Genomic DNA, 13291 nt, shown 5'->3' with positions numbered 1-13291 from the left:
TAACTGTGTCTACACAGTGCCACCATGCACTGAGATGTTTCCTTTTAGTTCCCATATGTGAACCACGGATCTTTCAATCAATACACTGGGCAGTAATGAGGTAGTTAGGTCATCTCAGTCTAGTCACTTGAACCTGAGCCCTCCAAGCAAAGGCTGGGCACTCAGTATCCAGCTGACTACTGAGATCAAAGCTCTAATCAGCTCCTAAGAAAAGAGAACACTGAGTCTGGGCTCATATAACCATCATCAGTCCACTCTCATCTTTCAGTCAGTGCACACATCAATGTAGTTGTGATAAAGATTAAGCCAATCAACCACACACATTTTGTTCATTCTATTTTTCCATCTTTAACTATAGGTAAGATTTAATAAGGCTTTGAACATAAAATTAAAAACATTTCTATATGCTCTAGGTGTTTAAATCACTGGGCACAGGGAGACAGAGACTCAGGATATAGATAGAGAAAGGAAAAGAGAGAAAGACTAAATTTTTTTTTAAATGACATTTTATTAGTTTTTGGTTTGGGAATATATATGCATGTGGGAGTCAGAAGACAACTGTGGGAGTCAGCTCTCTCTATCATGTGGACCCTAGGGACTGAAGTCAGGTTGTCAGGCTTGGTGGCAAGTGCCTTTACCTGCTTAGCCAACTGGGCTGCCTGAGACTTTCACATTCCATACTTATGGCACATAGTTCAAACAGATAGGAAAAGTTTAGACGCCAGAACAGCATATGAAATAATGCAAAATATATTGCCATTCAAAGAAGATGGGCTTGACCTGACTTTTGCACAATCTTGGGACAATTACTTAAGTTTTCTGAGTTTTAATTTCATCTGTAGCAAGTAGAAAACACTGTTTACTTTGAGCATATGACAATGTTTTTGAAACACCTGATTTTACTGCTTGGTACTTAAAAACAACAACAACAACAACTGGCATTTAGCTTCCTTTAAAAATAAGAAATAAGAATATTTAAATTTAGATTGTTCTTGAGAAAGTCCCTGAGAATGTAACACTCTGTAAGAATTTTTTTTCAGAGCTGGCTAATAATTGAATTAATACCTAATGCCACCTTATTTTCCATTGTTTTGAGCTTCTTGATGGTGCTCTAAAAGGAAGTCTACCATAAGTACTTTGAAGACAAACGAAACAGCTGTAATTATAAAAGTCTTTACTGTATGCATTATGATTTGGGTTTATTTTTTGCTTCCTTCCTTTTTCTTTTTTTTGTGTTTTTGAAGGTAAGGTCTTGCTCTGCAGTATAGCTGACCTTGAACTTGTGGTGATCCTCCTACCTTAAGATTACAGATATAAGCTGCCACATCTGGACATTATTTTTCTGTTTTAGTGAATGAGTAGATGTAATCTGTTAGGATCAGAAGTATTACGGTTTTGACATGAAGCTGCTTTGACATGAAGTATGGCCGCCATAATACTCACGGACACCTGTACTCATGCACACTTGGCTCACACCTGGTGTGCTATTTGGGAGGTTCTGGAAACTTTAGGAGGTGGGAGTAGTTAGATCTGGGCCACTGGGACATGTCCCCAGGGGCTGTATCTTGTCTTAGGCCTTCTTCTAGCTTTCTTTCTACTTTCTGGTCACAATGAGGCAACAATTTTGCTCCTCTATTCCACACTACCACAATGCTTTCTTTCACCATGCTTAAAGAGAATGGAGCTGGCTGAGCATAAACTGAAGCCTGAAACCATGAGTCAAAATGATCTTTCTTCTTTTAAGTTGTTCTGTCAGGAAATTTGTCAGTGACAAAATTTGACCACTACAGAAAACATTAGAGAAATTATTATTTTCAGTAAAACAAGTAAAGCTTTTCTTTCACTGTTTCAGCCACACATTTAAGTAAGTTGTTCTTCAGAAATTATTCCTGCTAACAGGAGAACTGTTTTTGAGTACACAAAAATGTACAGACTATTACAAACACTCAGATTGAAAACAATTGTTAGGTCACGGTCATTCATAACAGATTCTTTAATTTTTAGTTTTCTGGTGATATAAGGAATCAAATCCCAGAATTCATCCATGCTAGATAAGTGCTCTATTATGGAACTATAACCTTGATTCTCTGCATTTCTTTCTGGTGCTCAAGACTGAACCTAGAGCCTCATCCAAGTGCTTATTGCTAGCTACATCCCAGCCCACTTTGATTCAGATTAATAGAGAATTTTGTAACTTTAGATTAACAAAGGCTAGGGCTATAAATATCTTTCTCAATCAATGCAGATGCTGAGACTTATGGGCAACCTTTGGGCAGAGTGCAGGGAATCTTATGAAAGATGTGGGAAACAGTAAGATCTGGAGAGGACAGGAACTCCACAAGGAGAGCAACAGAAATATATCTGAGCACAGGGTCTTTCCTGAGACTGATACTCCAACCAAGGACTATGCATGGATTTAACCTAGGACCCCTGCACAGTGTCAGTTCAGTATCCAAGTGGGTTCCATTGTAATAGGAACAGGGACTGACTCTGACATGAACTGATTGGCCTGTTCTTTGATTACCTCTCCCTGAGAGGGAAGCAGCATTACCAGGCCACAGAAGAAGACAATGTAGCCACTCCTGATGAGACCTAATTGACTAGGATCAGAAGGAAGGAAAAGAAGACCTCCCCTATCAGTGGACTTGGGGAGGGGCATGCATGCAGAGAGTGGAGGAAGGGAGGGATTGGGACAAGAGGAGGGAGGGAACCATAGGGGGAATACAAAGTGAATAAAGTGTAATTAATAAAGAAAAAAATTCTTTAAAATATTTTCAATTAAAACGACTACTTTTTTTTAAATCAAAATTTAAATTCCTTGATTTTACCAGTGAAGCCTCAGGAGTCAGATGCTGGGGTGAAAGCCTGCTGGCTTAGAGAGGCAATGAAAGTACCCAGCTGAACTTCCTTCTCAGCCTATGTCCCAAAAGGAAACTCTCCTTCACACTGTCTCAAAACCCCCCAAACTCAATAACCCCACCTTTCCACTTCCTGTGTGTGTGTCTCTCCCTCCGACCCCCTGACTTCTTCTTACTCTTTATGTTTTTTTTCCTATGCTCACTTCCTGTTAACTTGCTGCTTGCTTCATCTCTTGACCTATAGTTGATTTTATTTAATCCTGTCTTGGATTAAAGGTGTGCTAGGGCTGAGACACACCACAACTAGAAACAGGTTTTTCCAGTAAACAACACAATCTCAGGGTTCACAGTGTGATCAAATATCTTGCAACAACTATATTTAATTTAAACTTGACTATAAATATATGAAAAAATAAATAGAAATAAAAGGAAAGAAATGTGTAAATGAGACTCTACTAGTAAGAATCATTATAAAATGAGATGCCTTTACCAGCTCCAGGATTGGACTCCATGATAGTAATAGTGTAAGATCCACTGTATAGCCTGAACATAACAGGCAGCTTGATCAGCCAGAAACTCACTGAAACAGAAAGGGGCATTTTTATTACAACACTGTTTTCTGAAGATAGGCCAATGTCTTCAGTGCATTTTTAATACCTAAAACTTATAAACAGAAAAATTCCACACTAATTTACAATTCTATCTTGTCACATGAAAGGTTATTTTACACTTCCTGAACCAACTATCAATGCAGTTAAGGCTGCTGTGCACACTTAAGTTATCAGTATGTCATATTTTTGCCTAAAGTTATGAAGGTCATCTAATGACCTTTCTACAAAGTGGCACTACCAGTCTCTTAATAGTGGGAGTGAGAACAAACCTGGGGCCTCTTAGAAATCTGGCGACAGCATTTACAACACCTTTTAAAAAGCACTCTATCTTCTGAACAAGATTCCTGCTAGTCTTTTATCTCAAGCCAAATTCCATTATTAAGATTTGGGTTAAACAAATTTTCAAATTGCCACAATAAAACAAGTCAAAAATAATGACTTACAAATTTCTTATCTTTGCATTTCTGGTAGGTATGCTCATATCTTTAAATTGTCTTTTTATCAACTTGTTTTTTTTTTTGTGTTTGTGTGCATGCTATGGTATTTGTGCGGAGGTCATGAGATAACTTTCAGGAGTTGGTTCTCTTGGTAGGCATGCTTTTAAACATTGAATATATTACCTTTGTTTTTTTTTTTGAATAAGTATTTCCTAGCTTAGTGGGTAGCATTTGCTGTATTACCTGAGGACCCAGGTTTGCTAGGAAACTGGATAATTAAGAAAATCATTCTTAAGTGAATAAATTGTAATAAAAAATAATTAACTTCTGAAAGAAAGAAATTCTTTTCACCTTCCAGCAATCACTAATCATTTTGGTATACTCCTTTTCCGTCACTGCTGAGATGAGGCTGTGCTCTTGTGCCCAGTGAATTTCTGGGCTCCAGTGAGCCTGTGGACTCAGCTTCCCAAATAGCTCAGACTAGCCACACACTACCACCCCAGAGCTAGTCTTCCTTGTTCACCCAATTTAAAAAAGTATCAATAATGTGTGTTCTATAAATATGTGGTTTTGTTTGTCTTTAGATTATAAACGCCTCTCTGAGTTGCTGGGAACTTTTTGTAATCACCATTTAATAGTTGTGCAGATTCTGGAGATAAAGAGAGGAGAGATGTGAGCCAGAGGTTTAGTACAGCCTCCTTTTTTTAAAGACAAGATCTTGCTACAGAGCTGAGCTGGGCATTTACACGGGTGCTAGGGGTGAGAACCTGGGTCCTCAGTTAGTGCAGTAAATGCTACCCAATAAGCTATCTCCCTAGTTCATCTACTCAGCAATTTTTATCATAGCAATAGAACACATCCCAGAATAACTATCATAAAAAGCACAATTTACAAAACCAAAAAATCTCCCACTACTTCATCAAAATCAAGTTGTTTTCTGAAGAACTGAAAAAAATCTACTTTTCTACTGCAAAACAAAACTGTTAGCAAAGCATACTCAGATACTACATCGACTCCCATCTTCGTCATGTAGTATGTTCTTTTATATTGTCTAAATTCAGTTTCAAACAGATCATCTTCTTCAGTCTCATCTTCAAAATTATCTGTGAGAAAAATCAGAAAGCTGTGACTGGCAACTGTGAATACTGTTTACCTAGTGTTGTGATCAATGCATATCAAAACTGGTGCTCATCAACTATCATGGGACTCTATCCCATTCAATACTGTGGGTTAATACTAATAGAGGAGAGTCATGACAACTACTATGTCAACAAAAAACACTAAACAGAGCGTGTACTCACCTCTAGAAGCCACTCCTCCACCCTCACTTTTGTCTAAAGCAGCCCAACTTAAGGAATTCTCCTGGCCCTACAAAAGTTATAAATCATCATAAGATGAACTGTAAGATGTTTTCAAGTCAGACATGTAAAAGTGAGATTAGAAAAATACTAAATATAACTGAAATAATCTTTAAAGGATTCTCTGTACCAGCTTAAAAAAAAAAAGATTAAAAACAAAAACTGGAATAGTGTATGTTTTTTTGGTTATCAAATGTTTTCTAAAGTTATACATTTTTATTATCTAGAACTCAGATACATAATGATTCCCATTAAAGTTCAAAAAGTATATTTAATTACATATGTACCAAGACCAAGAATATCTAAAAATTATATTACAATACAAACAAAAATGAAATAATTTTACCACTTATCAAGTTAACATTGCTAGACAGCAAAATTTGAGTTAGTACTAATACAATCTATTTGTTTAAGCTTGGAGTTAATGAGTGCTGTCTGAATCTCTGAATCTTGTTATTCTTAAAACTGTTCTTCCAACCTACTATCTTTTATGTTCTGCTCACTTGCTTCATTCATTCATTATTCATTCATTCATTTTAGATCTTAATCCTTTCTTGTTTTTCATTCCCTAGCTACTGACAGTGAATCCCATTAGTTTTTCTTCATGTAACCCAGGCCTCTACTAGCTTTCTGCTCAGGGGTCAGGACTGTATATATTTCTATATTTAAATCCTGGAAGACTGGTAAAGTTTAAGGATCATGTTAAGGTGGAGGACCTGGGAGTTATTTACATATACATGTAGGTTTTATGAATACGGGTTCCCTCCAAAGTTGCAAAGTTTCTTCTTTCTTTCCTTTTCCTTTCTTTCTATTTGAGATAACCTTACTGTATGGCCCAGGCCTGACCTGAAATTCAAGATCCTTAAATCTGTGCATTTCAAGTAGGATTTATAGTACCATCATACCCAGAACAAAGCTTGTTTTCTTAGGAGAAATCCATGTGGTGGGATCAGACTTATCCCTGCCCAGTCCCACAGAAAAGCATTCATAGTGTTAGGCTGGGGAGACAGCTTGGGGATAAGGCACCTGATGCCAAATGCAAGAATGGAGTTACATCTCCAGCACCCATGTAGAAAGCCAGACAGCTGTGGTGGCTGCTTGCAATCCCAGCACTTGGGAGGCAGACTAGCAAACCAGCTAGAATTGGTCAGCTATGGGTCGGCTGTGGTTCACCTGCTTCAAAACAGTGAAGAGCAACTGAAGATGACAACTTCAGGTCTCCACATGTGCCAACACACACATGCACTCACACATATAGATACATACATACACCATATGCATAAATGTTCAAAAGAGAAATGAGAAAAAAATTTAGAAAAACTGTGCCAGAAAAAAATCAGGATATTTACATTTCCTAGAGGAAAACTTATTTGTCTTGAGCCTAAACAGAGCCAGGATCTCATCATTATAAACAGGCTGAAAAAAATTTGAGGTTTCTTTTTCAAACTTAACACGAACAAGACACTGTAGAGACGTTTTATAGAACACTAGAATATTCTCATTGAGCCTATCATTCATTATTAAGAAGAAACATTTACTAGACATTGTACTGTTTTAAAAAGATTCATTCATTTATTTTGGTTTTTTGAGATAGGGTTTCTCTGTGTAGCCTTGGCTGTCCTCAAACTCACAAAGATCTGCCTGCTTCTGCCTCCCTGAGTGCAGGATTACAAGAGCGTGTCACCACGCCTGGTTGACTTACTTTTATTTTATGTGTATGAATGTTCAGTCTCCATGTATTTAAGCATACTGCATGCATGCCTGATGCCTAAGGAGGCCAGAAGAGGGTGCTGGATCCCTTGGAATTGGAGTTACAGACAGTTGTGAGACACCACATGTGTGCTGGGAACCAAACTTGAGTCCTTTGCAAGAGTAGCAAGTGCTCTTAACCACTGAGCCATCTCCCAAGTCCCTAGAGATGCCATAAGATACTCATCATTCTTAATCAGTCCACTGCTGGTCTAGTGTCACAAAAGTAAATGCTGTAACTATATTTAATGAGCTAATTCAATATCACCATGTAACACACTCATAAATCCCACCACTTAGGAGATGAAGGCAGAAGATCAGGAGTTCAAGGCCAGTCTTGGCTACCTGGTCTCAAATAAACAAGCAAGTAAACAAACAATCTCCAAAGGCCCCAAATAAGTATAAACTAGTCCAGTGGTCTGCTGTTTTCAAGTAACATGACTTAAATAATTTAAAAGTTAATTTATTGGCATCCTTAATTTTTTTAAAATCATATATATATATATATACACACACACACACAAGTTTTGTCTGAATGTATATATGTATACTACATGCTTTCCTGGCATCCACCAGGAAAGGTGGTAGGTCCCCTGAAATTGGAGTTACTGTTGTAAGCTGCCATATGGGGGCACGGAACTGAACCTGGAGCCTCTGCAAGTGCTCTTGACTTCTGAGCCCCGTTTATTAGCTTCTTAATAGAGGAAACATAATGCTATTTCCTAGCGAGGAAAATAAGAAACTTGTTTTTCCTTAAAGACATATTTATGATATGAGAAAAACACAGAGACAGAAACAAGAATATTTTAGATGCTCATAAAAAAGAAATGAAAATGAAACAACCGCCTGAAACCTGAGGAAAATGAGAAACAAGAAATATTAATTTTACTGTTACAATTTTTAAAGGAAAAAAAAAAAGACACTAGAAACTGATCACCTTTAATTTTCTCTTCTCCTTGCAGTTCTTAGCTTCTTCTGCTGCCACACCTGCTGCTTCATTGAGATACTTGTTACCAACTTTGCTCTCAAACCACTTGAGGTCCACAAAGACTTCACTGAAGTGCTCTCGATCAAACTGAACAAAAATAAATTTTAAAATGATTTAAACAGGTCCAAAAGAATAAAACCTAAATTTCTAACAGAAACTATTTATGGGGTACAGAAAACTGAATAATGTTTATATATACACACATACATAATGTCATTAACTCTGAAAGTTAAACATAAAGTTAAACATAAGTAACTGAAAATGAAATAATTCAAGTGAAACTATATAGAATGAACAATAAGAACAAAGCAACAAAAGTTTTTTCTGATATTAACTAAATAATTAATGAACCTTTTCAGTGACCCTGGGCAGGGTTGGGGAGAACCTTGTGGTTACTTACATCTGATAGTTTCACAAGGTATTTCTCAAATCGAGGTAAGTTGAGATGTCCACCTTCATTAAGATAACCTAAAAGGAACCAAATCTAAACTTGTAGCATAAACTGACAATATTTTAAAAACAGCTGTATAAAATTCTTTCCACAAACTACTGAACCATTCTTCTAATAAAGAAAACCTAATTGTTTTGCTATCTATAAACCAACTTCAGTTTCTATAACCTCTATATTATTGTATTTCAGGCACTGAAGTAAAATACTAGAAATTCCAGGTTACATAATAATAATGCTTCCACATTTCCAACCATATCTGTAACAATACTGTATGTATTACAGTCTATGTAATCATTCAACTTGACACATACATATGAGAAAAGATGTGGCTGGCTGAGGGGCGCACACCTGTGTTCTATTGTTTGGGAGGCTGTGGCAGGAGGATTTGAATTTGAGGCCAGCCTGGGATACACAGTAAGACTTTGCCTCAAAAAGGAAAAGGAAGAAAAGAAATGATGATGATAATAATAATAATAATAATAATAATAATAATAATAATAATAATGCCCTGTAATTTTGAGAAAAAAATTTTTTGCCAACTTCCCATTTTTACTGTTCTGGTTTATAGTGAATACTTTTCATGTATATTTAGAACTGGATTTCTGAACAGAATGAAATGAACCCAATGAGGTCTGCTGGTTTTCCTGAGAAGTCAGAGTCAGTGAGGTTAGATACTTGACATGTATAGCCAGTTTCTATAGTGACCACTGAAAATGACAACCTCAAGTGCCTGTGTAGTCATGCATGCAGTAGTCTAATATGCAGAGGGTACTAAATGACCAGTAGAGCGCTCTTACCTCCAAGCTCTGGTAAGACAGCAACGTACGTTCCATAAAGAAGAGGCAGTGCATCATGATTAATATGTAAATGAGGTAGATGAGGGATAAAATCATTGCCAACAAGAAATCCCATCAAAATCCAATCATCTATAATTTTTTCAATGTCATATTTAAATGTGATCTTTTCCTATGACAAAATGGAGAACAAAGTGTAATCCTACAGAAATTTCTGTATATAAAAAACTGTGGTCCATGGACATATTAACACTTACTTTTAATGCTGAAAATTCATAATCAATATACTCTCTCATTAAAGACAAGTGTAGGAGGTGAAACGTCGTTTCTTCTGGTGCACATACCCTGTAATTAGTCAAGTGATCAAAACAGAGTGGTCCAACTTCAAAAATGCAGCAACAATTAAGTAAAAATTGTCATTAAGAGATAAATCTTATATTTAGAGCAAGTAATTTATATAATTATATGAGAATTCCATCCTAATGGATGAAACATGATGTTCAAAATAATAAGTTTACATTATACTTTTGATGAATGGACTCAAGAAATTGTAAGGTCTAATATAAAATACATGTAAGAAACTAGTGTGGTCCTGCCCACTTATTTTGCTGGTCATTGTAGGAAGTGTATAAATTAGTGAGGGTGTGTGTGTGTGTGTGTGTGTGTGTATGTATGTGTGCATGTATAATTTTAAATTTATGCAATATGGTTTATTTCCTGCATTGGCTAGGACTACATAATGGCTTATACTCCAAGTTTAGCTATAAAGAAGACTATTAGAAGACAGTAACATATCTAAATAGATAACATATAAGCAAGATTTATGGCAAGAATATAAGGGCAGTTCAACATACGAAAACAAATATAACACATGAATTGAATAAAGAAAGAAATTTTCCATAATAATTCTTTAGAAAAGCATTTTACAGTATCAAATAATCTCCCGTGATAACACCTGAAATTCAAGTACTCAGAAGGCAGAGACAGAAGGGTAATGAGTTTGAGGCCAGCCCGGCCTACATAAGAGTGTTCTAAGCTAGCTTGGCCTATTGGCCTATAGAAAGAAACTGTCAAAATTAGAGAGAGTGGGCTAGGAAGAGGCTCGGTGGTCAAAACTGCTTATTTGCCCGAGTTTGATCTCCAGAGGCCACATGGCACAAGGAGAGCCTCAGCTACACACATGCTATGACATTGCATATATGTGTGCTACACTCTCGCGCTCTCTCTCTCTCTCTCTCTCTCACACACACAATGTAAAACACACTCTCAAAAAAGAGAGTAAGAGCTATAGAGATAATATCTTTAATATGACAGAACATTTACGAAAACACATAATAAACATTATAGAGCGAAAACATTACTCCTGAGACCAGGAATAAGACAAGGATACCTACTTTACCACAGCTATTCAACACACCATAGCTATTCAACACTGTTCTTTAACTCCTAGCCAGGGCAATGAGGCAGGAAAGATAAAGAGATGGAATTAAAATTGGAAAGGGATAAGTACAACTTTATCTGTTTTCAGATGGTGTGAGTCTACATACAGAAAACTCCATAGACTACATAAAACATATTAGTGCTAATAAACCAATACTGTATCTGCAGGGAACCAGGTAGGCAGTATTTCTGTACACCATCAAAGGACAAACCAAAAGGAAATTAAGAAAATTATTCCAGGAGCTAGACAGACAGCTCAGTGGCTAAGGGCCCTGGCTGCTTTTCTGGAGGACCTGGGTTCAGTTCCCAGTGCCCACATGGCGGGTCACGACCATCTGTACCTCCAGTTATGAGATCTGACATCCTTGTCTAGCCTGTGGGCACCACACATGCATGTGGTGTATACACCTAGACGCAAGCAAAACACTCATGCACATAACATAAAATAAACCCCAAAAACATGATTCCAAATAAAAATGATACCCAGAAGTTAATCCTTTGGAAGTTAATACTTTGGAATAAACTTAACCAAAGAGCTAAACCAGGGAAACTACAAAATATTGCTGAAAGAAATTAAAAGGAGACACAAAACATATACTCAAGGATTAGAAGACCCAATATCAAGATGCTTTTAAATCTACAGATTTCTTAAATCTTTCTTAAAGCTATCCCTACCAAAACCCCAATGATGTTTTCCTACAAGCAAAACAAAACGAAACAAAACAAAACCCAACAAAAAAAATCCTTTAAAAAAATCAAGCTTTCAAAAGAATAAAGTTGGGGGTTCATTCTTCTTGATTTCAATGTTAATATCATTGAAATCTACACAAATACACCAGAAATGATATAAAGACAGATATATTTGACCAAGGAATAGTGTAGAAAACACAAGAAATAAAACTCCGCATATATGAACAAATGATTCTCAATAAGGAACCACGACTTTCAATAGAGAAAGGGCAGTTTTCTCAACAAATAGTGATAGGAAAACTGAATTTCTATATATGAAGAATGGAGTTAGATTTATCTTAGGTTATACAAATACTAATTCAGAATGGATTAACAATCCAACTGTGTCAGTAAAAACTATGTAATTCAATCTGAAGTATAATTAAGCAGCTCAGTGCTCACCACTGGGTTCCAGCCCATTCCTGCAAAATAACCAAAGTTCCAAATAGCAAAAACAAAACATAAACATAAACAAAACAACCTCTCTATAAAACTTTTAGAATAAAACATAGGGGTAACCTTTATGACATTAGATTTGGCAGAGCTTTCTTGGATGCTAAGACACTAAAAGCATAGGAAAAAAAAAAAAAGACAGAGTGGACTTCACCAAAATAGGTATGTATGGATTAAGGGGAAATATTTGCACAACCCATGTGTTAAGGGATTACAAGACATGCTTTACTTTGTTCATTCTTTCAACATAATTTACCTTTGTGTTTTTTTCCCACCAAATCGAACTTCTTCTCTCAAGAGAGAAAAATGCGCCTCATGACTAGTTAATCCAAGCATGATCTGTTGAAAATAATTATGAAATATTTCTATTCTAGCTCTGTTCATTCCATTAGATTTCCAACAGCAATTTAATGAAATTTTTATACAGAGAAGAATCTAAAAGTCAAAATGTAAAAATTAAAATCAAATATACAGCTATCAAAAACTAATGGCAGGATATGGTCAAGAGCTTCTTTTTTTAATTTTATGTTCATTAGTGTAAATGTGTTGGGTCCTTTGGAATTGGGCTTCCTTGTGGGTGCTGGGAATTGAACCCGGGTCCTTTGGGAGAGCAGACAGTGCCCTTAACTGCTGAGCCATCTCTCCAGCCTCAATGGCAGGATATGGGATAGAATCAAGTGAGTATACTTTTCTAGACTACATTCACCTTCCAGCCCATGAGCCTTGTAATTGACACTATGCCCCCACTTCTCCTCCCCTAAATCACAAAACTTTCTTTGGATTTTCAAATATTCCTACCTCTTAATGGTAGAAATTAAAAGCAGCAACTTTTCCATGCTAAAAAATATACAGAGGATGTTTAGAAGTCAGGATAACATTAACATGAAAATTCATTCCAAAATGAAAAAGGCACTTTTTTCATCTATCCTACTTCCTCAAAAGAACTCAAAAGTGGGGTGAACATGTGAACCATTGGCAATACATATTGTTTATTTTATTTAAATTCTCATTCAAACAAAATGAGACATGAGACAAGCAGACGTGGTTATTTACATGTTTAACAATTTTTGTTGTATGTGTGATCATGGCATTGTGGCTAAGTGCCTTAAAAACTTGTTTATAAAAACATTAGGAAAATATGTATTTATTAAGTGATAACAGTGTATGGGATTTGTTTCAATAACCTAGCTTGGTAGAAAGAGGTCAATGACTACATTAAGTTTAAAAATATAATACTTAAGAAAACTTGTGGTATGTTCGAGCACATGCCTTTAATCTCAGCACTTGGAGGCAGTGGCAGGAGGATCTCTGAGTTTGAGGCCAGCCTGGTCTACAGAGTGAGTCCAGGACAGCCAAGGATAAACAGAGAAACCCTGTCTCAAAACAAAACAAAACACAAAACAAAAAGAAGCTCAAACCAAAC

At 36.4% G+C, this 13291-nt stretch overlaps 1 protein-coding gene across 6 annotated transcripts in view; it reads right to left on the bottom strand.

The window, feature by feature from the left end:
* The window catches only part of Xrn1 (5'-3' exoribonuclease 1), a 96620-nt gene that overhangs the window by 71395 nt on the left and 11934 nt on the right, over positions 1 to 13291 (bottom strand). For all 6 annotated transcript variants that reach the window (XM_055629642.1, XM_055629644.1, XM_055629643.1 and 3 more), the window contains exons 6-13: positions 12125 to 12207; positions 9504 to 9591; positions 9250 to 9418; positions 8402 to 8469; positions 7951 to 8088; positions 5208 to 5274; positions 4904 to 5009; positions 3349 to 3438 (exon numbers count right to left, since the gene is read on the bottom strand). In XM_055629642.1, coding sequence (XP_055485617.1) covers positions 3349 to 3438; positions 4904 to 5009; positions 5208 to 5274; positions 7951 to 8088; positions 8402 to 8469; positions 9250 to 9418; positions 9504 to 9591; positions 12125 to 12207 — 809 coding nt within the window. The remainder of the gene's footprint in view (positions 1 to 3348; positions 3439 to 4903; positions 5010 to 5207; positions 5275 to 7950; positions 8089 to 8401; positions 8470 to 9249; positions 9419 to 9503; positions 9592 to 12124; positions 12208 to 13291) is intronic.

The sequence above is a fragment of the Psammomys obesus genome, unplaced genomic scaffold (assembly GCF_907164565.1).
Source record: "Psammomys obesus unplaced genomic scaffold, mPsaObe1.curated_primary_1811, whole genome shotgun sequence".
Taxonomy (NCBI): domain Eukaryota; kingdom Metazoa; phylum Chordata; class Mammalia; order Rodentia; family Muridae; genus Psammomys; species Psammomys obesus.
This window is presented reverse-complemented; position numbering and strand designations above follow the sequence as displayed.